Genomic DNA, 26,948 nt, shown 5'->3' with positions numbered 1-26,948 from the left:
AGACGAGGACTAAGCAAGAGTTCATTGCAGCTACTTTTATAAGAACTTTAAATAAAGTTAGCACATCATGTCCATTCCAACTGTCTAAAATTGACTGTGCCTTTAAAAGTTGATGAACTTTCTAAAAGTGCCAGAGTCCTCTTATCAAAGGTCAGGATCTGAAGCAGATCAAAGTTAGCTTAAGATGAAACAGACTATTTTTAGGTAAAGCTAACAAAGGCACTATGTTGAGAGAAGATGTGTTTGATTTCTCCATTGAATCTGGAAAATGTCACATGAAAACGCTTGCGGATTCATTCCAACATTTTTATCCTTTTAATGCTAAAGAAATACTCGCACACACAGGTTTGATATAACAGAGAGGCAATGGTAATGCACTCAGAATAATGATAATAATAACACAATTAATCTATTAGCATTTGCAGTGCTGTTATGGAAAAGAGTGCTACGATTTTTGTGAGGCCTGCAACTCCTTATAGAGCAACTGAAGGGATGGTAACGTTTCCCAAACCAGAAGAGATTTATGATGCTTTTCAGCAGATGGTTGTCTTGTTCATTCGGTTCTTCTCCAGACTGATTTATTCATCCCATGGCAAAGCAGGCTCAGTGGCGGCTCCGAGTCTGATTTTAGGATGCGTGCCATTTACAACATACATCCCCTGTTTCTCTTTTGTGGGAGGAATAACTTCAGTAAGAGCTCTTGAAATGAAAAGTGTGTAACCAGTTTTGCGGCGTGAAAATTGAGATGTTCTAAATAGATTTCGAGTTGCGACACTGAGGGGAGCTGATGTCTGAAAATGTGTCACTGGTTTGTAATTATGGCAGTGTGCTGTGAAGATTAAAGGGGAAACGTGGGGATCAAGGTAATGGCTTAATGGTTCACATCAAGACTTCAAGTAAAAATTTCAGGTGCTTTGATGAATGACAGCCCTTTGGTCTCTTTCTTTTTATTTTCAACCTATAGTTAGTACAACTCTCACACAGATAATAATAATAATAATAATATTAATAAAGATAGCTGACGCATGTCTGTGAACCATACTAATGTATGAAGGTATATCTTATATTATCATCATTATTATTATCTTACTTTAGATACCGTGGATGGTGCGGTATGGATGGTTTTGATTTTTGCCAATAGCTAATTTTAGATTTTGGTCTTGTGGTGTGACAAATTCATTTTTAGAAATACTAATATTCCATGTAGTCTGTCAATGAACATGAAGTTATAAATCAATATGAATAACAATTTGGTTACACTTTATTTTAAGGTGAGGGATAGTTACTTTTTAGTTACAGTTAATTAACTATAGTGTACTTACTATAGAGTTACGGTTAGAGTTTGGTTTAGGGTTAATTATGCATAATTTACTGTTATTACAATAGTAAGTACATGTAGTAACGTGTAACTACGTTAACTTAAAATAAAGTGTTTCCCAATTTATTTATTTTTTTTATTTTTAATTTAACAGTTTTAGATGGAATATTGCATGTCATACCTCAGGACATACAACATTTCTTCTTCTTCTTCTAATAATAATAATAATGATAATAACAAATATTATTAATATTTAGTGCTGTCAAATTGATGAATCACATCTAACTAAGTTTTTGTATGTATTATGTATGTATATATATATATATATATATATATATATATATATATATATACACACACACACACGTACATACAGTATATATATGAAGAGTTCAGATGCAAAAGCCTCTAAGTGCCATCTGAAATTTTCTTCTAGAATGATCATTTTTATCAAGCTCGTATATTTAAATTCAGTAATTTCACTTAAATGGCAATGAAAATGACCTATTTATTGTAATTTAAGTGAAATTACTGAACTTAAATACAAGCTTGATAAAAATGATCATTCCAGAAGAAAATTTCAGATGGCACTTAGAGGCTTTTGCATCTGAACTCTTCATATATATATATATATATATATATATAAACTTTTATCTTAGATGCGATTAATCGATTTGACAGCACTATTATTAATATGTAATTGTAACAAATTCATAGACCGCATTCGCCGTTGCCGTGCTATAAATGCAACTCAGAACACATCTCTCAGGGTCTGCGTCTGAGTGGGGATCCCTCCAGATGTTCCTCAGCTGGCTGGATCTGGAGATGAAGATCTGTGCAGCGTCTGTCAAAAGCTGGCGTTTCGAATCTATCCAGCACCCCCTCATCTCTATCAACACGTTCAATGCTCCCTGCATGTGCTGACCCGGGGGTCTCCATGCATCCCATGAGAGCAAAAAATTACTTTCAGAGCACTGAAACAGGTCCAAACACTGAACCTTTTCCCCGTGTGTATAAGATCACGGATAAATAATGACCTGGAGTGGAGCTGTTGATCTCTGTTTTATGTTGTAACCAAAAATGTTACAGACATTTTTTTTGAATTCAGCTGAAATCAAAAATATGCCAAGATGTGGAAGACATAATACAAAAACAAGCATATAAGCAAATCATAGTCCAAATTTCACTTCACATCAGAAGTGTAAGGGTAGAAAAAAGCCTTTCCAGCGAGCTATGTTTCATCTCATGAGCACTTAAACTCTTCAGATTTGTAGCCGTGTCTTGGCCATCATTTACTGGTCCATGTGCTCGGCTATTAGAGCCTGCAGTTTTGAACCCTCTGAATGGTCAAATGTAGTTACCGGGCTGAAACATGAAGGTGTGAGTGGATTCTGCCCAGGATTTATTGCTGTGGTCTCCCTCATCAAAGGTCAGCGTGGAAGATGGGTTACAGCCTAGAAAAGAACAGACCTGCGGCATTAGAGCTGTGAAGTTCTCAGTCTTATGTAGTTACCAGCTGTCTAATTAACTATTTGAAATAGTGTAGCTCAGTCAGAATCAAGACTTTGGGTAACCGAAGTTATATAATATTTATATATTACATATTATATTATACATAGTATATATAATTGAGTTTTATTATTTATACATAATATATATATCAAGTATACATATATACATATTAGTGATGTCAAATCGATTAATTGCGATTAATCGAATCTAACATAAAAGTTTGTTAACAAAATATATATATTATATATATATTATTTATATATATAAAATATATGTCTGTGTATGTATACTGTATGTGTGTGTATATATATATATATATACACTGTACACACACACACACACACACACACACACACAAACACACACACACATATATATTAGTGCTGTCAAATCGATTAATCATGATTACATAATATATATTTGTGTGTGTATATATATATATATGTGTGTGTGTGTGTGTCTGTTTATACTGTATATATATATATATATATATACACACATACACACACATATATTTATACATATATTTACGTATATATATATATATATATATATAGCTTATATATATATATATATATATAGCCTATATATATTCAAAGATTTATATATTCAAAGATTGAAAAAAAATATGTCTAATGTCTAAGATGTATAGATATTTGGTTTATTTCAGTGCAAAATTATTATGTAATTTAAAAGATAATAATTGTCTTTGCCATTAAATGTATGATTTAAGCTACAAGGTCTGACCAGAGACCTATATATCAATGAACAGGAAGTATGTCAATACTAATGAAGTTATTAGAGCACCCCCACCTGGATCTGGACACAAGGGGCTTTGACCCGCTGCACTTTAATTTACAAACTTTTAATGGCATTTAGCTGATTCATTTCTTGAACAAGATCTCACAAATATGATTCCCGTATACAAAATTAAACCTAAAACCATACTGACCGGTCATCAAATCAGCTTGAACCATCAACCAACCATAATTAAGCACAGTTTAAAAAACATCTAAATCAGTCCTGTTCTCTGTGTGGGTTTTAGTCAGGGAAAGAGGAGGGAAAACAGCTCTCTGGGGGAGTGTTGGGAGTAACAAGAAAACAAGCTCCCTCTACAAAATCCCTCTCTGTAGTTGTCAGTGTTTTCCCCCTGGACCACTTTCTGAATCATAAACATCTTAACAGGGCCTGCCTCCCCCGGGAGCCTCTGAGAGTTTCCTACAAGCAGGCTCAGGAGCTGCGCTCTTATTGCATCCAGGTGGCCATGGTAAAAAGCGCTGGTCTACCATAAATGTCCCATAAAATGCAAGTGGCACCTCCAGAGGTGGATAGGGTCACTGCACCTGTCTGTGGACTGAGACTCGATGTTTCCTCTTCCGACTCCACTCTCACGCTCCCTCACTCCTGTTCTGACACTTTGTTTCTCTCTTTTACTGCCTCGTATCGGCTATCATAATTCCATTATATAATCAAAGTATTTACCTGAAATAATATAATAATATATAACCTCTATTACCCAAAGTTTTCATTCTAAAAGAGCAAAACTATTATAATATAATAAATATATATATTAATATAATAACGTTATTTAAAATTAATTTCAGGTTAAGAACATTCAAATTCAATAGTCTAAATTTAGATGTGGACGAATATACAATTTATTTTGATAACACTTTACTTCTTACTATCGGTGTTGGGTAAGTTACTCTATAAAAGTAACTCATTACAGCTACAGTGCTGGTCAGAATTATTTGCCCCTTGGTAAATATGATCAAAGATGGCTGTAAAAAATTAATTTGCATTGTTTATCCTTTTGATCTTTCATTCAAAAAATGTGCACAAATCTAACCTTTCATTGAAGTAAAATAATTGAAAGTTGGGGGTAAATCACATTATGAAATAAATGTTTTTCTCCAAAATACGTTGGGAACAATTATTTGCCCCCTTTTATTAAATACTTTTTGCAACTTCCTTTAAGATAACAGCTCTGAGTCTTCTCCTATAATGCCTGATGAGTTTGGAGAACATCTGACAAGAGATCAGAGACCATTTCTTCATACAGAATCTCTCCAGATCCTCCAGATTCCCAGATCCATGTTGTGCTGCTTCTCCTCAGTTCAGCCCACTCATCTTCTATGTCAGGGACTGGGATCAGTGGGATGTCCATTGCAGATGCTTGGTTTTGTACTCAGTGACCCATTTTTGTTTTGATTTTAACGTTTGTTTTTGGATCACTGTCCCGTTGAAAGATCCGAACATGGCCCGTTATAAGATTTCTAGCAGAGGTTGTCAGGATTTGATTTTTTATCTGTTGGTATTTGATCTAATCCATGATGCCATGTATCTGAACAAGATGTCCAGGACCTCAGGCAGAAAATTAGGCCCACAGCATTAAAGATACAGCAGAGTATTTCATTTTACACATGGGGTACTTTTTTATCCCTGTATGAACCAAACCCGTGTTTGCTGCCAAAAAAGCTTCTTTTTTTTTTTTATCGGCATTTATTATATTTGTACTTTTATATTTGGCTAAATAAATATACACAGGAACCTGCATTTCTCATGATATACAGTACAACAACTATGACTCCCAATAGGTATTGAGAAGTTTTGTGTTGCTGGCCTCTAAAATAACACTATTCATTGTATCAAACGATCAGTATACAAATTTGTGGCGTTTTTATAGCATATTGCTAAATCCGTAGCATGTGTCCAGTGGTGATTGGTCCATGGGGACCAGCATCCTTCTGGTCAGGTTTAATTGGCCCTCATGTCTGGACATGGGGCCACGTTGCTTTGATCTCACTTAAAAGGAGCTAATTGATCTCTGTGTTCAAACCACTTTGTGGTGTCCCAAGGGGGAGAAAAGAACGGACAAAAGAATCAAAGCTTCTTTTTTTAAGGAGATGAAAATTATGACTTTTCTAGAGGAGAATGAAGAAAAAGAATGGGTAAAAACATCAAATACCATGTCTTGAAAGTTAAACTTCCAGACTTAGACAAAGGTGGGATGGTAAAGTGTGTGGGACAGTGAACAAAAAGCGAGAGAGGGAGAGAGGGAGAGAGAGAGAGAAAGATCACCTCACGCCTGGGCCCATTGCTCCTCAATTACTCTAATGTGACTCATATGGCCGAGGTATTCTGACAGAGAGCGATAAAGAACCCTTGCACTTGCCTTGCTCTTTGATATCACTCTTTGCTCTGTGCCAGATCCAGACGTGATGGTTTACGTTCCCCCCTTGAGTCCAGTTTGAGCTTGTTAAAGGAGAAGTGCAGCGAAGACCACACGTTTCAATCTCCCTCCACGCTTCTCCTGCAACGGCATGCTGCTCTCTTAACCTTAGATGATGTCATCAACACGGAAAAGCATGGAAATAAATGTACAGATGCTTTATGGCTTTTCACAATAACCCTTGTTAAAGGTGATTGGTAAATGAGGAGTCTATGGATGTGTGTGTTGAGCAACGAAGTCCACGGCAATCATTCAGTGCTCGATCCTTACATATATAACTTTCTGGCGAATCTACGCCATTCAATGTTATTTTAAACACTTTTTTTTTGGAGGGGAGAGGACAGGCAATAATAGGGGGGTTGGTTAACTAAACGCAATTTGAACTCTTGCACCATACATATAGGCCTATACACAACAAAACACTAAGCCACGCCTCCAATATCAGAAATATTAAAGGGGGCATATCATGAAAATCTGACTATTTCCGTGTTTAAGTGCATAATCGGGTGCAAACCCAGAAAACGTGAAAAGTGACAACCCAGTAACTTTGTTTTGGTAAGCCTTTCTCTGCAAGCATGTCCAAAAATAAGCCCATCAGATTTCACTCCCCTTCTGACATAGGAAGGGGATCTTATTATAATATTACCGCCCCTTAATCTGCACGTTTCCACCCACGGCGCCACCATTTGGTTTCCGCAGGCGACAACAGTGTAACCAGTTCTAATGCAATGGCAAAAGTTCGAGCAAAGCATACAAACTGTTCTGTCTTATAAAAACCAAAGGGAACTGTGTCAACTTGTTTAAAAGTTAAACATGACGGTACATGCAAGTGACGAAATCAATGTAACTCCACAACAACTACATAAATGTATCCACTAACCATTCAAAAAAGTCCAGGTGCAGTCTAAAAGTTGCAACCTCTTCCTTGGATATTTACCTGTCGCAATAATATAAAACTCTCCTGATATTAGAGTAACAATTAAAGAATAATAAATTAAAGCATATTTTGTTACCTTTTGGAGCATCATCACTGTCCTCTTCAGAGCTCATTTCCCAGTACATTCAGCATCTGGCGCATCCTTTTCAACATCTTCAAAATCAATATTTTGATCGCTGATAGCTTCTTCACCAGATCCACCATCAAGTGACAGTGACACTAAAGAGTTCAGTACTTGCTCTGCAGTAAATCGCTGAGCCATATTTAAAGTTTTGCTGATGATATTTCCTATTCTTTTGTTTTCTGCCTCTGGTAACTGTGTGTGAAACGTCACTTGTCTGGTACATCATTGTGCACCAGATATCGCCATGTGGAATAAAGGTGAATTGCACTTATTCAGTCATCAAAGATTTAGTTATTGTTGTGCAGAAAAAATATAGGCCTACTTACACTGTTACACGCCTTGGGTCATTATTAAAAACCCTATATAATTTTTACAAAAACTTAATGGAAAAAACTGGTATCCTTTTATAATTGTATTATTTTGTCTTGTTATATTGTTTATAATGAATAGATTGAGGAAGGTTAAGAATGTCTAACTTTTAATGAGGAGGATAGTAGGACATCCAAGGTCACTATAAACACCCGAGGTATGCATTTAAGGGTTAAAGTTTTCCACATTGTTTTTGTATGTATATAAAAAGTATAAAAATATCTATCTTTATTTTTTATTTATCATACACACGTTGGGATTTGGGGTTATATCAAAACTCTCCATATGCATAGACATAATAATTTTCTACTGTAAAATCGTAACAATCTATTAACCATTGCAGGAAACTTTCTGCATTTTTACATAAAAATAATAATAAGTTAGTATTACATACTGTTTTCATCATGGGGACCAACATGACCAAAAAGCAGAACAACTGTTTTCAACATTGATAATAATAAACGTTTCTTGAGCACAAAATTATTTCAGAAGGATCATGTGACACTAAAGACAGGAGTAATGGCTGCTAAAAATTCAGATTTACCATCACAGTAATACATTATATTGTAAAATATATTTCAATAGAAAACTTTTAAGTAATAACAATATTTGAAAACATTCCTGTTTTTACTGTAGTTTTGATCAAATAAATGCAGCCTGGATGAGCACAGGAGACTGGATAAAAAATGTTTTAATATATTTTAATAATGTATTAGTAAATGATCAAATTAACATTAAGATTAATAAATGCTTTAGATGTATTTTTAAACGTTAGTTCATGTTAACTAATGTAGTTTCATTAACTATTAACAAATGGAACCTTATTGTAAAGTATTACAAAAAAATCTCACCGACCTCAAACTTTTGTCTTTTGAACAGTATATTTAATCTTAAAAATCATGGGGCATTGTGGTAAGATCTGATATCACATAAAAAAAAAAAAAAAAAAATATATATATATATATATATATATACACTGAATGAAAATGACTACACCCTACTTTTTTAGGGTCAGGTCAGGTAGAAATAGCTCTTTATCTGCACACTTTTGACATCTTTAGACTGTGCGCACCTGTAATTTGAAAGAGGATTTTACATTTTACAGTCATTAGCCACATCCAAACAGTGCATCGATTTTATGATACACATCCGATTGCATGTTTCATGAGAACCCACAAACTTGGCCTGACTACTATAGCGCTATACACTACAAGAAGAGCTACACAATCGTGTCCACAAGCTTTTGTCATGTAGTACTATACATGTCTAATGCATATACATGGAGAGTTCAGCCTGTGTTTTATCAACGGTTTAAACTCTGTAAATTTCATTATGTGTAGGTTCCTCCTCAGAGACCCTGTCCATCCGAAGGCATGAAAGACCCATCACGGGATTCCAGCTTATTCTCATGGACAAGTTTCCATGTATTCGCCTATGTCTTACTTTGTGTGTGAGTGTCTGTGAAAAGAAAAGAGAGACTAACAAGGTTGAGTCCACGTGCCCAGCGATGGATGGCTCCCTCTGCTCTTCTCTACATTGGAAGCAGATGACTGTATCAGCGGCCTACAAAAACACAGTCCTGTCTGTTCATGCACACCGAGCCATGGTCTGACAAACCTCTCATCTCTTTCTCTCTCCATCTTCTATAAAATAGAGAAATATAGAAAGACATAGAGAGAACTAGAAACAGAAACATACCAATTTATCATAATGAATGTGCTCATTGATCAACTAGACCTATATATATATATAAGGAGTTTGTTTTCTAATTACAAGCATAAAGATAAATAGACTAGCCGAGAATAGTTCGCCTCTATATTTCATGCCAAACCATTCCCTTCAAACACACATGGATTAATCACACTAAAGGCTCTGACCAATGAGAGAACCAGTCCTTTTCATTTTATAGTGCGGTCTCAGGATATTATTATTATTTTCCCTATCATAAAGCCATAGCGCGGCTGAAAGTAAAACCATGTGAGGTGGTTGTTTGAAGAGGGAGTGATGCTGTGGGAGTGGGAGTTGTGGTTCTGAGAAAGACCCCATATTCAGCCCCATCTGGAGGTGAGGGTCCATGGCGAAGTGACTGTTGACTGGATTTTCATTGCACTTATTTAATTGCAATAAGAGCGTTATATTTTCACCATAGAGTAAGAAAAAAAAAGTTGTTATGGGACCACTGACGTAACAATGAGTACATTAAGTTATGATGACCACCTATTACTCATCATCACTAGTGTGAACAACACTGATACATAGTTAACCAAACATAATAGAGAAATTCTAAGATTCTTAAAGGTACAGAAGCAAACCGTTGCTGCTGGGCAAAAACCTTTTATTTATTTTCATGAATCATTACTATTGGTCAGCCTTCACATGTTTCTGTGGGTCTTGAAAAAACGTAACCAATGAAAAGTATTAAAAAGAGCTTTTGACTAAACCTCTTAACTCCATTGGCTCCTCGAATTGTCAGTCAAACCTCATAACTCCACACGCCTTTATCGTGAACGAACTGCCTCACGCAGTTTGGACTGTCTCTTCTTGTTTGTGGTGCAAAAGTATATAATAAAGAACTGTTTGTTTGAACAAGTACAGCGTTTTCTTAACTCAAGAAACACTATATAATATAAAGACTAATGTTTTATGTATTTGAGGAACGGAGAAGAATGCCTTAGTCTAGCATTTGTCATCGAGTCTTAGCCAATGCTGTCTTAAATAGCCTGTGTGAAGCACTTTGTCTTTAATAACTTGAGATTTGGGCGAAATGACGAGAATACAGAAAAAACTGGCTGATCGCATAGCTACAGTGAACTTATAACCTGGAAGTTGATGAAAATGTAATGTGATGCACTTATGGCCTCAGATCCGGCCGATCTAATGACGGACAAAACAAGCAGGTTTGAAATTCGCGGGTCAAAACCCTCTTAATTTGAGCTTGATTTTGATAATATGTTAATAATATAATGACACAGGCAAGTGTCTGACTTGTATATAAAGCCATAATATCAGCTTTGACAACGCAGTTTAATTATAAAAAATAAAAAAAATAGTGTTTTTTTCCATTTCTTGAAAAGTAGCGTTTTTGGAGAGACCAGGTTTCTGCCCATCAGCGATGAAATATAGCCTGATAAATTCTACAGGTCACAGGGAGGGTTAAAAAAGATTATGATAAACTAAATTACAACTGTTTTCGGTACAAAACACCTTTACTAACATAGTGGATAAAATATAGGGATGCATAATCAATAAAAAGCCAATATAAAAATGATATTCCATCATGTATAACGTTCAAAACAAGACTAAAACCGAATCGTTTTTAATGCCACAAGTCACAACATTATATTGTACAGTATGAAAATGGATATCAATTTTGATATTCGCTAAAGATAACATTTAACGGTGCTATTAGTGTTTTTAAAGATTAACTTTGAGTGAGTGCAATAGCTGACGCTGAAGGTAATCTAACATGTATAAATACATGAGCAATTAAATACCATATGTTAATAACAATATACTAATAAGGATTACTAATAATATACACAAAAAGAAACCCCACTACATTATAGTGAGCTGTGGTAAACCTCCAAGTAGGTGCCGTCAAGTATGCTCTCCATCTTCACCAGTCCAGTCATCCAGTTAGAAACTAGACTTCCCAGCATCCCTCCTGTCCCTCACCTGCACCTGCCCCTCATCAGGACCTGAATAAAAGCACACACCTCACAGTCACTCTTTGTCTGGTCTCCAATACGGCTGTATTACTACTTACCAGTGAAATCTCCTTGTGATACTGTAGCGAACTCCTGGAAGCTAATGTTTGGAACATTACACTTACCTGTCTACTCACCCTACTCCGCCAAGAGGTGTGTGCTCTCTCGACTCTTCACGCTCCAGTCACCACCAGTCCCCCGTTACCCTGGTAAAAAGGAAAGAGAACCTGTTAGTCAGTATTCATCTGCTCATTATACTGTCTGCTTCATTACTCGCCTGCTTAACTGTGCATATCATCTCTGTCAATGAATACCTGTTTGGGATGAACTAACTCTCTCTGTCTCTGAATCTGGTAGTCCCTGACTGCAGCACGATGACTATATATATATATACACAGGGGTTGGCCAATGAATCAAACACCTGGTTTTAGACTATAATTTATTAGTATGGTGTAGGGCCTCCTTTTTTGCAGCCAATACAGCATCAGTTCATCTTGGGAATGACAGATACAAGTCCTTTGCAGAGGCCAGAGGGATTTTAAGCCATTCCTCTTCCAGAACAGTGGTCAGGTCACAATGTGATGCTGGTGGAGGAAAACGTTTTTTTTGACTTGCTCCTCTAAAACACCCCAAAGTGGCTCAATAATATTCAGATCTGGTGACTGTGCAGGCCATGGGAGGTGTTCAACTTCACTTTCATGTTCAACAAACCATTCTGTCACATGTTTTGCTATGTGTTTTAGTGCATTATCGTGCTGATACATGGCACCACCTTCAGGGTACAATGTTTGAACTATTAGGTTCACATGGTCCTCCAGAATGGTTCAGTAGTCCTTGGAAGCGATGCGCCCATCAAGCACAGTAGAGAATACTCCAGGGGCTTCACTACCATACGATGCATCGTTGAAGAAATCATCCAGCTGTCGGCACCGATAGCCTCATGGGCAGCGTGCTGACATATGGTGCTGTTGTGCTTCAGGTGACCCGAGTTCGAATCCCGGCTCGTGGACCTTTCCTGATCCCGTCCCCCGTCTCTCTCCCACCTTGCTTCCTGTCCACTCTATACTATCCTATCACAATAAAGGCAAAAATCACCCAAAAAAAAAAAAAGAAAGAAATCATCCAGCTACTCACGACTGTTTCCCGAAACCATACTGTCGCAAATTGGTCGTTCAACCACGTTGGTTAATGATGTCATGCACGTGGTGGAGTAATAACTACTTTTAATGAATCTGTTTGAGATCGAATTAATGCAAGATGTTTTGCTATAAATGACTGACATGGCATCTGAGGACTATTTCTCATTTCTTATTTTTCTTTATTTCCAGATTCAATCATAGACTCATTCTTGCGTATTAGAGCACATTCGCACTCTTCAAAAACAGTGCTATAAATCTCTTGATGAGCTAAAAGACATAAATGACATTTGTATGTATTCTAAATAAAAGACACAGGTTGTACTGAATGTCAGCTTGCTTATTTTGCTCAAGATAAGGATTTATTGAGTACACATGTCATGCAAACAAAGAACTATGATTCTAACCACAGGTCGAGAGCTGTCGTTCCACACAACTTAACGATTTGCGAATGTTCATTGGAACTATGGTTTCGGGAAACACTGACTTGTTGAACTACGCTGATAACGCCGGAACTTGCGATCATAGTTGGCTAACGATGCTTTTGGGAAACGCACCCCAGAATGATTCAGTAGTCCTTGGAAGTGATGCGCCCATCATGCACATAATACTGTGATATTGCAGCCCAAACCATCATTGATCCTCCCCCGTACTTCACTCTGGGCAGCAACTGTCCGGGTGTTAAGGCTCTTTGTGGCTCATCCACACCGTAACTCCCACGGATGTGAGAAAGACAGTGAAGGTGGAATCATCAGAGAACAATACATGTTTCACATTGTCCACAGCCCAAGATTTCCTCTGCTGGCACCATTGAAATCAACGTTTGACATTGGCACGGGTGACCAAAGGTTTGGCTATGGCAGCCCGACCATGAGTATTGACCCTATGGAGCTCCCGATGATCAATTTTGGTGGAAACAGGAGAGTCGAGGTGCACATTTAATTCTGCAGTGATTTTGGCAGCTGTGGCTTTGTTTTTTGGATACAATCCATGTTAGTACCTGGACATCCCCTTCAGACAGCTTCCTCTTGCGTTGACAGTTACTCCTGTTGGAGTCCTTCGTGGAGGTATGCCGACATTACCCTGGACACGTGGCTCTCGATACACCACAAAGACTTGCTGTCCTGGGGCCTACACTATGATGGTAATTGAACAATCTCAGGGTTACTGGATTAGTTTCAAGTTGACAAAACCAACCCAATTCAATCAGGCTTAGTTTGTACCATGATGCTGATCATCAACTTTGTATGTCAACTCAGGCTTTGATCCTGAGTTTATGGAGCATGTGCACATGAAAGTGTGGCATCAGTAGCAAACAGCCAAATGCAAGTCATTAAACAAAGAGAAACTGCAATTCACTTCTCGCGAGAGAATCAGCGAGGTTTATTTTTCTCTTCTGCCGAAGATTGAGATTAATGAATATGAAGTACATAAATGCATCTCAAAACAATTCGCAAAGGTTTCAATTTTGTTTCGAAGACATCCATAACTAGTGCTAAGATAAAAAAAAATACTTCTATTAATATTATATAGAGATCCTTTGAATACTTACGTCAAACAGCGGGGTCTTCAAGTCAAAATGCTTGATAACCACTGCTCCAGATTGTGTTTACCTGACATGTCTTGGTTAGTGGATGAGTTGACTGGGAAACTAAACCCAAGCCTAGTCCCAGACTAAAATGCATGTTTGAGTTGTAACTGAAAGCGACTTGCACTGACAAATCTTAGACTATATCAGTGCGATTGTTTTGTCTCAAGATAACTGTCGCCAGTAATGTTTTTTTTTCTACGGCACATTTAAAAAGCTACTTAAATGTCCTATTTGAACTAAGACCTAATCCTGGCTTAATCTAAGCCATGTCTATGAAACCAGGCCTATATGTTCTACCTGCTCAAAGGAGTGTGAAGTTGACAGGAAGGACAGCCATGAGACCGTCCTGTCTCCGCAGCTCATGATGCCTAAACGGGCCAGTGAGACAGAACCTGTGCCTGTGTGTCTCCTGTTGCTGCTGTGTGTTACTACAATCATCAACACACCAGTGACTCTGACACCCACACACTCTAGAAACCCCTATTAGTTTGTCTGGGGAAAAGAGCAAGAGTGACAAGAACAAAGACAGCCAAAATGCATCTGTGGTCACAAATAAGAGAGAAGCGTCTTGGAGAGCTAAAAGTCATTAACACGTTTTTTTCTTTTTTTTCTGTAAAATTAAACACAAAAGCGGGGCTCTCTGGGATTAATGGAGGTTGATGTGCTGTAATGTTGTGCCAAGGGATATCAGGGTCCTTGTTAAACTGTTCTATTTAAAAAAATAAATAAATTTTTTAGATGCCTGTTATTGCAAACTACTGTATTTCATATGTCAGGCTTTACAGTGTAAAGCATAAAGTGTACCTCAAGTTATTGGAAATGAGACGGAAAACAAATCCTAGGATGAAGGCTCATAAGAGTGGGGTTAGGTGTGTCCCTTTACTGAATATTTTCTCAGGGTGGGTAATTGGAAAAAAAGAAAAAGAAAAAAGTAACACAATAAGATAAAAGCATTTTCCACATAGTTAAAAACAATTATATCTCACTGAGTATGTTGTGGTGCAAGTACAAATGAAAATACATTCTAAAATGAGTTCTATGAGTTCATTCTAAAAACTTTATTTTTGTTTTGTTTCAAAGAACTGAATAAAACAACATTCATGGTAAGACATTCATATCTGTGTACATTTAGACTAGTTACTGTTGTTTAAAAATCTACATAATAATTAAAAAAAATATTTAAAAGAAAATCATAATGAAGTTGTTTAAATTAGGCTACGTTTTTTTGGCAGATTATAATATTAAAATTACATTTTCTGGATTACAAATCCATCTGTTTAAAATAAAAACAGTATTTTAGCCTGCCTTTAACCAGCCTGCCTTTCATTTGAAACAGTATATTCAATAAGAAAAATGCTGGATGTACTTGATTTTTAGCCATTTGATCATGTAAAATCTTTATATGGCACGGAGGTGAGAAGTTTTGCATAATGCGCATGACGCCACCGTTTCCACATTTTTGTGACATGTAAATGAACAGTCAATGAAAAGTTTTCAGTTTTTAGTTAAAAATAGTGTCGTGTAAACGGCCCTTAAGTCTGCATAAACTCTGATCTTTGGATTGCTAGATGAAATAAAATGAGGGCTTCACTACACTGTTTGCTTCTTTATACCAGTGTTTCTGGTGAATCTTCACTCTCTAGAGTCACTGGGTTTATGGGAAGGCTGCAGCGCTGTGTTCATTGTTGAAACAATAGTTGTACTGTAAAAAAACAGAAAAAAAAGAAAGAATTATGACTTTGACAATTCAACAGCAAAAAACAATGTCGACAATGCTATTAACAATGATAATATTTTTGTGTGTTGCATTGTATTGCAACTCCCTTCTAGACTGAATGCAGCATAAAATTCACCATTGCATAATTTCATCTAATAGCAACTATAACACAATTTGTTTTATTGCCCCTCTTACAGATCAAATAGGTATTTACCCAGTAAATGCTGCTGAATGGCGCCCCCTTTAGTACGTGACCAAAAACACAGCCACTGAATTATGAAGGCAAACTAATGAACTGCTTTCCACAAAACACAATATCTCATGACTTATCACTCATTTAAGCCTTTTCCTTCTCTCATAAATACATTTATTACATCTAAATGCCCTGACATTATGTCCAAATACAGTGCAAGAAGTAGTCTGTTACATGTATATCTTTAAGACTAGGCAAAACTCAAATAAAGACATACAAAGGATTTTGAGAAATAATGTGTTCACTCAATTAAAAATAAAGAATTCACAGAATCACTTACCCCTGCTTTAATCTTCAGTTACATTTTGAATAAATAATTAATATAAATGAATAATTATAGCCTATAATACACTGTAAAACTTTACTGTAAATTTACAGCGAATTTCCTACAGAATTGTACTGTATTTCCATAATACAGTATTTGGCTGTATCTTTTACAGAACAGCTGTAAATATACAGCACATTTCTGTTTTCAACCCGATAAATTCGTAATACAGTATCATACTGTAAAAGCACTGCATTGTGGGATTGATTTCTTTCGCGCTCAATTCAGTTCAAATGTGACGCGAGCAGACAGTAGCTACTACAGGCAAACTTGATTTGTCAGCGGGATTCAACTGAACAGAATAATCATTCCTGTTATCAAGATAAACAGTGTCTGCGAATCTGTGAGCAATTTTTAAGCTTTTGTGAGCTTCGGTTCGTGTTTCAAACATTAGTTGCCTGTGACGCAGCAGAAAATGGGAGACATTAACTTTACATGAAGACGGATGGAAGAATTTGTCATCTGAATAACCTACGCCTGTGACGATTAGTGGGATTTAGAGTTTGAGAAGATGGAAAATTGTTCAACAACTGAGTGATACGGTAAGCCAATATATATATATATATATTTTTTTTTTTGCGTTCGCATTTCTAACATACGTTGATTTCACGAATGCTTATTTGGTTTGATTCTGCCGCGGCCGCGCAAACAATTTACTCTGTTCCACCTGTTTACCAAGTAACGTTAACGTTAACTTCGATATTTCACATAATAGGCAACATATACCATGTTATTTGCATGACCTGCTTTTGATATATATATTTTTCGTTTCAGGCTTTGTAATCTGATGACGGTCCAGTGCTAATGTAAGTACTTTTAAGTAGTGTTACAATTATAGTCTATGTGGTAAAAAAAAAATGCTATCAAATGCTGTCAGTTCTGTGATCGTGCTTTTGAATCGTTGTCATAATTTTGCTAGCACAAGAAAATCCATGTTCCTAAAGCTGTTTTCAAATGTAGTATTCCTGATTGCCATGCCATGGTCCTACAACTAAGTTACAATTCAAAGAGAAGTTAGACGGTGTTATCCTTCAAGCAGATAAGTAGAGATTATTCAACAAATCTCATTAATCTGTAATATTTTTTATGTTTTGGTTCTGTTGATCATGGCTGTGCTGTCCTTTTTAAAAATTGTTTCAGGAATTTGCATAGCTGATGTCCAGCAATCTACACTTGCCAGAGAGTCCACGCCTTATTTCCTGGTATGTAAACATTAAAGGGGTAGTTTAAACCTAAAATGAAAAGCCATCATTTACTCACTCCACTGCAAAATATATTTTTCTTAATTAGTGTTTTTTTCTTGTTTCCAGTCCAGATATATAAAATTCTTACATGAAGAAGCATTTAATAGACAAGTAAAAATTGTCTTGTTTTCTGAAAGAATATGTCAAAATTTAGTGAGTTTATGCTTAAAACAAGCAAAATAATATGGCAGTGCGTTTTAACGTTCTAACCCTAATCAATTTACATTTTTAGGTGAAAATGGTAATTTATAGAACTATGAATAGATAGACAACTACATCGAACCACAGTGGAACCCACAATAGTTATTTTAATTATTAATATTATTTATTAATTCATTTTATTATTATTTTTTCAATTACAGGTCAATCTCTAAGCAACCAGTGCTGGACATTACGTTTGGAAGGTCAAGGTGTGTGTGGAAAGGATAACAGCATCTTCATCACTGGCCTGGCAGCGCTGTTTGCCTCCTCCTATAACTTCAGCTTGCAGTACCAGGAAGAGGCAGCACTTTGAGTTTGTTCAGAGGTTAGTCATTAGCATATTTGCCATTCATATAAATATTAGACTGAATTGTGACTTGTCTTGACAGTATTTATTATGTTGACTACTGGTATGAACAATATGGCCCTGGTTTCCATACTGGGCTTAGCTTAAGACAGGTCTAGGCCTTAATAAAATTAGGGTATTTAAGCAGCTTTTATAAAAATGTCTAATAAAAAAAAAAAAAAAACATTACTGGTGTGCATCTTGAGACAAAACAGTGACAGTCACATATTTCAGATATGTCAGTGCAAGTTGTTTTCAGTTGAAGGATTAGTGAAAATTCTGTCATTAATTACTCACCCTCATGTCGTTCCAAACCTGTAAGACCTTCATTCATCTTCAGAACACAAATGAAGATATTTTTGATGAAATCTGAGAGGTTTCTGAACCACCCATAGACAGAAACATCTTTGTAACTTTCAAGGCCCAGAAAGCTAGTAAAAACATTGTTTAAATAATCCATGTAACTACAGTGGTGCAACCTTAATATTATGAAGCGATGAGAATACCTTTTGTGCACAAAAAACCCCAAATAACGACATTATTCAACAATCTCTACTCTATCACGTCATTCTCCTACGCTGTTGACGTAGTGTAAACAGTGTCAAGTCACCTTCATTTATATAGCGCTTTTAACAATATAGATTGTTTCAAAGCAGCTTTACAGTGATTATAGAAAATTACAGTAACATAGATTGTTTTGGCTTTACAGCAGCTCAAGAATAAAGTTATTAGATCGACTATTTTTGACTGTCAAAATGCAGGCGGACACAGTTTCCGTGAGTTGTTCAAAATCTTTCTTTTTAGTAAACTGTGTACACAAACAATGTTCTCAATGCTGGAGTTCATGTGTAGAGTCTCTGGTGATACTGAGAGCACAGTTTCATGTTGTGTCGAGCCTTCTTAGTGTTGAAAAAAATAGCGATTTTTGATGCTATCATAGTCGTGCCACAAGCACTCCCATTCAAAAGGCAATTTGACCGAAAACGAAAATACGGTCAAACTTAAAAGTGGCGTTTCCATCCTAATTATGCTTTTAAACGAAGGTTTGCCTCGGGTAGATTAACAAAAAGACCCTAGGTTGCATTTTGGCAAGAGTTATCCTTTAATACACTCCGGCCCACTCATCCTCACAAAACAGTGTAGGAGAATGACATGTAAAAGAAGAGATTATTCAACAATGTCGTTATTTTGGGGTTATTTTGCACACAAAAAGTATTCTCGTCACTTCATAATATTAAGGTTGAACCACTGTAGTTATATGTACTATTTACCAATGTTTTTACCACCTTTCTGGGCTTTGACAGTTGCAATGACATTGATGTCAATGGAGGGACAGAAACCTCCCAGATTTCATCAAAAATATCTTAATTTGTGTTCCGAAGATGAACGAAAGTCTTAAGGATGAGCAATAATGACAGAATTTTCATTTTTGGGTGCAAACATGCATTTTAGTCTGGTAAATGTCATGTTTAACATTATCATGTAGTCATGTATGCAATAAACATGGCAAGGCTTGCAATTAAAGTTAAATTATTTCTTTTTTGGGTTTGGGCTGGATTCTGGCAATGTGTGCTCTATATAAACAGAGTCTATGGCTGCCTTTCCACTGATACTCTGATGGGACCTGATGAGGGGATGAAAGTTCCACTTCCAGTTTAGTTAGTTGACAGTGCACATGTAAACAGACACATTGAGTTGATGTATTTTAACCAGGGCAGAAAAAATATCAGTTATTGATCACAACATCCAACATTGCATTTTTTTTTTCATGTTGTTCAGTTTTATCCAAACAGTTTAGTCGTTAAAACCAATATCTGGTTTTTATTTACACATCTTTTGTGTTTTCTCTCTTTGTCAAAATATATAAACTCAGTCCATAATATTTCATTGTTTTTTTTCCTTTCTTTTCTGCCTTTTAGACGATTTCCTGACATCAATCCTGAACGTGGATCAAAAACAAAGAAAGGACAAGTAACTTCAAAGAAAACTGGCCAAGTTGTGCAAAACAAGAACACTGTAAGCCTACAGGTGTCCTCACTTCTGCGAAAACTTGAAGACTTTGAATGGGATTTCGTTTGCACTTGTATGGACTTCAAAACAGAAACAGCAATTCACTGCCATTATAAAGCTTGGAAGAGCCAGGACATTTTTTAATATAACTCCGATTGTATTCGTCTGAAAGAAGAATGTCATGTAGACCTAGGATGACTTGAGGGTGAGTAAATCATGAGCTAATTTAAATTTTTGGGTGAATTATCCCTTTAATTAAGTGCTAAGTGTTACCTGTTTGTTGTTAAGTGTTAAAATTGCATTTTATGTTTAAAAAAAATTCAGCCAACATGTTCACAGAAGGCAATTTTCTGATCTTTGCTTTTAACCAAAATAAATGTTTTAAAACCCAGAAAATGTTGTTTTCTTTTTCATAGTGTGACTACTATACAATTTATTGCTGTAGACAAGTTTAATATTGTAAAATTATGTGGTATATACTGTATTTGGTAATTACAGTGGAGTACTGTAAATGCTGTTTACTGTACTAGTGCTGTAAAAATACAGTATGTGGCTGGCAACCCAGCTGCCAGTATTTTACTGTAAATTTACAGTACAACGTTTTACAGTACAATACTGTAAATGCTGTTTACAGTACTAGTTCTGTAAAAATACAGTATGTGGCTGGCAACCCAGCTGCCAGTATTTTACTGTAAATTTACAGTGAAAAGTTTTACAGTGTATAATTACTGTATAGCCTGTTGTTTAAATAATTAGCCTGTTATATCTTAAATTTTTATAGTGACTAAAATAGGAGGATTGGGATTTACATCATATAAAAGTACATTAGTAATCACATCTATAGTAATCACATCTAAAAATAAAAATAAAGACAGAAATCATTTATTCCTTTAACGTTTTTTAAAAATAAATATGATTGAAAATAAGGACTTGCTTTTAAGCTTCATAAAATGCCCTTGTAAGGTGTTATGCTGAATCGCAGCACTAGGTGATGCTGGAGGATCACACAACAACACTGTTCTTCCTTCCAGAAATCTCTCTTTCTCTCCCTTTCATCTACCTGAAGCAAAACTGCAAGTTCCACCAACATGTCACACGTCACACGCCGCTTAGTTATAATAAAAAGTCACACACAACACCTGAGTAATAAATAAGCAAGTACGTGCGTGTATGTGCGCGCATGTATAAATGATGGATGGATAGGAATAGGCTGTTATCACAGAGTGCATGAATCACTGCCTGCCATTTTTACACAGGCCCGTGACAGGACAGTGACATGCGGAACATGGGCGGCAGCCTCCGAGATGAGCAGATCTTCATTTCCTGTTCCTGCTCAGCGCAGGTGAAAATATGTGACATGTTGTCTTCATTAATTCCCCCTTCATTTGAATTTCTCCCCGCCTGGATGTCCTATCAGTCTCTTTCTCCCTCACATGACCATATGTACAGTCACACACACACACTCACACGTCCATTATAGCATGTTATAGGTCTGGTTTAAAGCCATGCATGACATCACATATTGTGCATCTTTATATTCCGTGTTTTATCGTATATTCTAGGTAGCTGAAAACACGCGTGCACACACACACACACATCCTGAATCATTAGCCTCCCTTCAATAACATTTTTCAGCTGTGCAAACTACATAAAGACGTCAGCTCAAATCACTAACTAATTAACACTTAAAAAGACACAAATTAGATATGCGTGGCTAAAAGCAATTATAATCTCTACGAGTTTTGCAAATCATTTGGGAAATGAAAAGAATGCGTAATTGCTGGAACCAACATCTTCAAAAAAAAAAAAAAAAAATGGCTCAAGTGATGCTTGTTAGGGAGCGGTCTTATCGACGGACCCGATTGTGATTACGACGCTTTTCCGCAATTACATGTGCATATGTTTAATGTCACAAAATGCCTCTTTTTAATGAATGTGTTTTTAATAGAATTAGCAATCAGTCAATTACGATGTGCATCAAGGCCCCGAGCAGAGAAGTTATCATCCAGAGACTAATGAAAGAATACGTGCAGATTCCTACTGGAAATATGTATTCAGCTCCTGGTCTATAAATGCAACTGATTTATATTATACGCTCACTTAAAACTACAACTTTTGCAACACTCTACATGACAGAATCCATGTTATACTCATTACTTATTTCTAAAAAGAATTACTGCAGTAATGACAATTACAATATGTGATAACAAATAGGACTACAAAATTATTACATTACCATAGATATTATTTAGTAATAGATCAGTACTGGCACAGAACTATAAAATAAAAAATACAAATACCAAAAATAAAACTTTTTTTTGTCACTTCATTGCAGCTGCCTACTCTATAAACAATTATTAACATAATTATCTTTATTTTTGGAGCTCAATTACACTGCATACTGAAGAGGAAATAAATAGAAATATTATGTATTATGTTTTATACATCAACAGGAAATCAATAGGAACATTACCAAAATATTTCATTTAAACATGTAATAATAATTACTGATAATATTTATAATTTATAATTTTTGAAGCTGACTTACACCACATACCAAAGAAGAAATCAATAGGATAATTACTTAAAATGTAATATATACACACATACATACACACAAATGTATAGTATTCTATATATATATATATATATATATATATATATAGTATAAAATATATACATTTGTGTGTATGTATGTGTGTATATATTACATTTTTAGGTCATTCTCCTATTGATTTCTTCTTTGGTAAGTCAGCTACAAAAATTATAAATGTAAAATTATAAATTATATATATATATATATATATATATATATATATATATATATATATATATATATATATATATATATATGCATTTAAGCATGAGCATAAAATGTTATATATAACTGTGTAAGAACAATAATAAAAATAATAATAATAATAATAATATATTTCCGATTTTTTTATTTATTTTAATTTAATTTTAATTTGTTATGTCACAGGGTCATACACAAGCAATATTCGACCAACAGTGACTGATTCAGAGCAAGAGCATCCCGGCTTGCATTTTTGACAGGATGGCAGGGAAACTGCGTTCCAGGTCGAAGATGCGGTTGAAGAACAATAGCTGTGGATGCTCTCACACTGATTCTAATTATCAGGGCAGTCGCCGTCAGCCCTCGCTTCTCCATTAATCTTGTGCTGTCGCGCACCTCACTAAACCCAGTGCTGTTACACTATCTCTGCTTTACTTCATCTGCTGTAATTAATGAATCCCCCCTCCTCGTGTGGGTCTGCTGCTTCTAATCACAGCCTGCTTCGCCATGGAAAGTGTTGATGGGGAGGGGGGGTCAATGCGATAGTAAATATGTATAACTAAACAAAGAGAAACTGCCATTTTAAAACAAAATCCTGTTGTTTTCACATAATTTATTCTAGATATTCTGTAATGACTTGTAATGAAATGAAAGCCATTATCAGTCTTGCGTATCACCAAGTTCATTTTCTTTGAACTGTCTATAAACTGACTTGCACTACTGCCTCCTTGCACTACATTCTTATGGCATTATTGCTGTAACTATATTCATTAATATTACTCAATTTTTTTACAATAATAATAATAATACTTATTTGTCACTTCATTGCAGCTGCCTATACGCTCTCAAAATTATCATGCGATTTTTAGAGCTCACTTACACCACATCAACAGGAAATCCAAAGTAAAATTACCTAAATATATTCATTTAAAAATGTAACTAATTACTAATAATATTTATCATTTATCATTTTTTAAGCTGACTCACACCACATACTACCTAAAATGTGATAGTAATAATAAAAATATTTCTAAATATCACTGTATCGTCAAAAATCTTGTCTGCTTAGTATGTCTGCAATGACTGAGAGCACATACAGAAAAGCGTTACAACACAAATGTAATACAATAGAAAACAATGTGCGCATGTACAGTATGTTAGCCATACTCTCAGGGCACCTAAGCATATTTAAACTTACTTCCTCCTCAATCTCTTGTGGTGATTTGATGGCAATGCTCAAGAAATGGACTGGCTCTTTCTGAAAAAAATAAATAAAAAAGAACATATGAAAACAGAGAGGGGAAACATTACCGTGGCGCTCATGGTTAAGTAAGCATGATTAAGATCTTTAATCCTCTCGCTCTCATTCTCTCTCTGACAATAAGAGCAGAGCACTTGTGACAGGGGCCAAATGGCCCTCCGTGAGCCAGCTCTGTCTGTCTGCGCGTATTCATCAGCTGCAGATCCGTTACAGGGTTGGGCAGCATCTGGGTGGGATGGGGGGGTCTAGCAAAAGTTTGATTGCATAAGTAGCACAGCGACAGATTTGTTTGAGCATCGGGATCAGCCCAACATCGCAAGACTGGCTCAACCACTGAAGCTCAACCTATCTGTCTCTGTCCAACCAATGAAAGTCAGGGGAAGGGTTTTGGAAATTTGTTTGAAAAACTATGATTATTATTTTCCTTTAAAAAAAAAACTTACTTCATCTCTGGTTGTGGAGGTAGATTTTTTGGAGATCATAAAGGGTATATCATCCATAGCTGGAAAGAGAGAACAATATATAAGTGATAATGAAGTGGTTATTACTGAAAAACCAAACCTGGACTGGACAACTGCAGCTTATTACACCAAAAACTAAAATAACTAGACATCCCTGCAGAACAAAACTCAGCTAAAACCAGCCTAAGCTGGTTGGCTGGTTTAAGATGGTCTCCCAGCCTGACCAGCCGTACCAAACCAGCCTGCTAAACCAGAAATGACCAGGCTGGAAGACCAGCTATGACCAGCCAAACAGCTTATTATTTTATCAGAGAAGAAAAAGATTGAAGAGACATGAAACTAGTAGAGTGCAGGAAATTGTTTGCAAGGGACAACGGTCAAATACACATTTTACCCAGACAGCAATATAGTGTCGGCCCAGATCCGGTCCACATCTGGACCATGTGGAATCCAAGTGTACCAGATGTGGGCCAGATCTGGGCCGACACCACGTTGCTGTCTGGGTAACGTTCATTGTACAAAAATGACTTGACAACTCCACTATGGACAAATTAAGAGAGCACTGTAATAAAATTCAAAATAATAATAATGATAATAAAAATAAAACCAAACAAGTAATATTCCAAACAAACATCTGCAATATTCTGTACTGTTTTCTATGTTCTGAAAATGCATTTGACTTAATCTAATGGCCGCAAATAGCAGAAGACGGAAAGTTCCCGAATCCCCTCGGAAACTCGCTCAGACAAAGCGAGATGAAAGCCTTTTTTATCCTCCACTGTATCCCCCCCCCCATTCGCTCTCCTCCCTCTTTCCCTGTTAATTACTCTTGATTATTCCTGATCCTGTCTTGTCAGGGAGACGTTCGACTCCAAAAACAAAGCCCCACTCGCACACGTCGAAAGAAAAAGGGGAAAGAGAGAGACAAAACATTCGCCGGATATCAATTTGCATGAAAATGAGCCAGAGTGTTCGGCTCTCGGAGAGAAAGCGAGAGCGGGAAAGAAAGAGAGAGGTGGATTGAAAGAGGACTTGCCAAGAGTGCGGTGGTATAATTAGCATTCTACCAAACAAACGAGCTTCAACAGAGCTATAATTAAGCAGGCCTGTAATTAAGTGTATGCCCTTTATCATAATGATCATGGTTAAAGCGCCTTTGATGGCTGCCAGTGGGTTATTAACGGCGTAACCCTGCGCCACACGGCGCCCACGCAAGAATCAGGGTGTCACGACTGTCAGGCTAAAGAGCGCCCCTTTGTTTATCAAATACATTAGAGCCCAAATTAACACAGGGTGACACGAGCGCACAATAGCTCCCATTGACTGAACTGAAGAAAATGTCCATCCCCTCAAAAAAAAAATTGGAAAGTGCCTGAGTTTGCTCATGGAAAACATATTGAGTATGGCAACTAACAGCAGCGCTATATATTTACAACAGCACATGGGATCTGCTGGCATGGAAGGAGGAAACCAGAGGACTTCTTCTCATAAGTTACCTGGAGGTCGACAGTGTAACATTTACTAAAGGCAGGAAGAATATCTTAAACTGTCATACGGTTTCATTACTTTGGCAAAAGCTGAATGCTTCTTTGTCCCCAACTTTTCCACAATTTGTCCATTTTTCTTAATAAATATCTGAACACACGTAGGATGTCTTGGGGAAAAGGTGAACATGTTATAAATGACGACAAAGTCCCCCAATCATGAGCTCAGTCCACCCTGGCAAAGGTTGGCACTGCATAATTCACAAACTATTTGTATTTGGGTAATGATGTGATGCTTTTTTTTTTTGTAGTCATTTATTCGAAAATATAAATAAAATGTGGTTCATACATACAATTATTTAAATACATCTCTTCTATGATGGGCACGTTTCATAATAAAATTAAATCGTTTTTTTCATAATATATTTTTTTGGGTGGGGGGTGGGGGCTGGGTACTAATATCAGTTGGATCAGTAAGGATAAGTAGTTTGGCATTATTTATTTATTATTTACAAAATAACAAAACAATTACACTACTTATTGGAATATGAATAAAGTTCGTCCACAAAATCAAAGTCATGTGATAAACCAAAAAATGTCAAAAACATATGGGATTTTGAAATAGGATTTTGTATATTGCCATCCTTGCATTACCACACACACACGCACACGCGCGCACACATACACACACACTTTAGCTGCAAAAAAATATTTTACACTTTTAATTTGTTACATCTGGAAATTTTACTGTGTTTTAAACTAGATTCTACTTAATAGACACAGTGTATGTATGTATGTATATATATATATATATATATATATATATATATACACTGCCAACCATACATCTCACCCTAAGAAACCTAAAACCTTAAAGCTAAAGGAGGGCCCGACTCATTCTGACTTATCATACAAGCTCTAAA

The 26,948-nt window shown here is 36.2% G+C and overlaps 1 protein-coding gene and 1 long non-coding RNA gene across 4 annotated transcripts in view; one reads left to right on the top strand and one right to left on the bottom strand.

The window, feature by feature from the left end:
* Positions 1 to 14,957: 14,957 nt before the first annotated feature.
* mvb12bb (multivesicular body subunit 12Bb) overlaps positions 14,958 to 26,948 on the bottom strand; it is a 56,817-nt gene continuing 44,826 nt past the window's right edge. For 2 of the 3 annotated variants that reach the window (XM_084388478.1, XM_084388479.1), the window contains exons 8-10: positions 24,524 to 24,582; positions 24,018 to 24,077; positions 14,967 to 15,628 (exon numbers count right to left, since the gene is read on the bottom strand). In XM_084388478.1, coding sequence (XP_084244604.1) covers positions 15,581 to 15,628; positions 24,018 to 24,077; positions 24,524 to 24,582 — 167 coding nt within the window. In that variant the 3' untranslated portion in view covers positions 14,967 to 15,580. Of the gene's footprint in view, positions 15,629 to 24,017; positions 24,078 to 24,523; positions 24,583 to 26,948 lie in introns of all 3 variants that reach the window. The other variant, XM_084388477.1, reaches the window with a different exon arrangement.
* LOC311277971 lies at positions 16,246 to 20,418 on the top strand. The gene is made up of 5 exons (XR_014625363.1): positions 16,246 to 16,763; positions 16,996 to 17,027; positions 17,182 to 17,423; positions 17,828 to 17,991; positions 19,932 to 20,418. It is a non-coding gene; the product is annotated as an uncharacterized lncRNA (long non-coding RNA).

The sequence above is a fragment of the Rutilus rutilus genome (assembly GCF_951802725.1).
Source record: "Rutilus rutilus genome assembly, chromosome: 19".
Taxonomy (NCBI): Eukaryota; Metazoa; Chordata; class Actinopteri; order Cypriniformes; family Leuciscidae; genus Rutilus; species Rutilus rutilus.
This window is presented reverse-complemented; position numbering and strand designations above follow the sequence as displayed.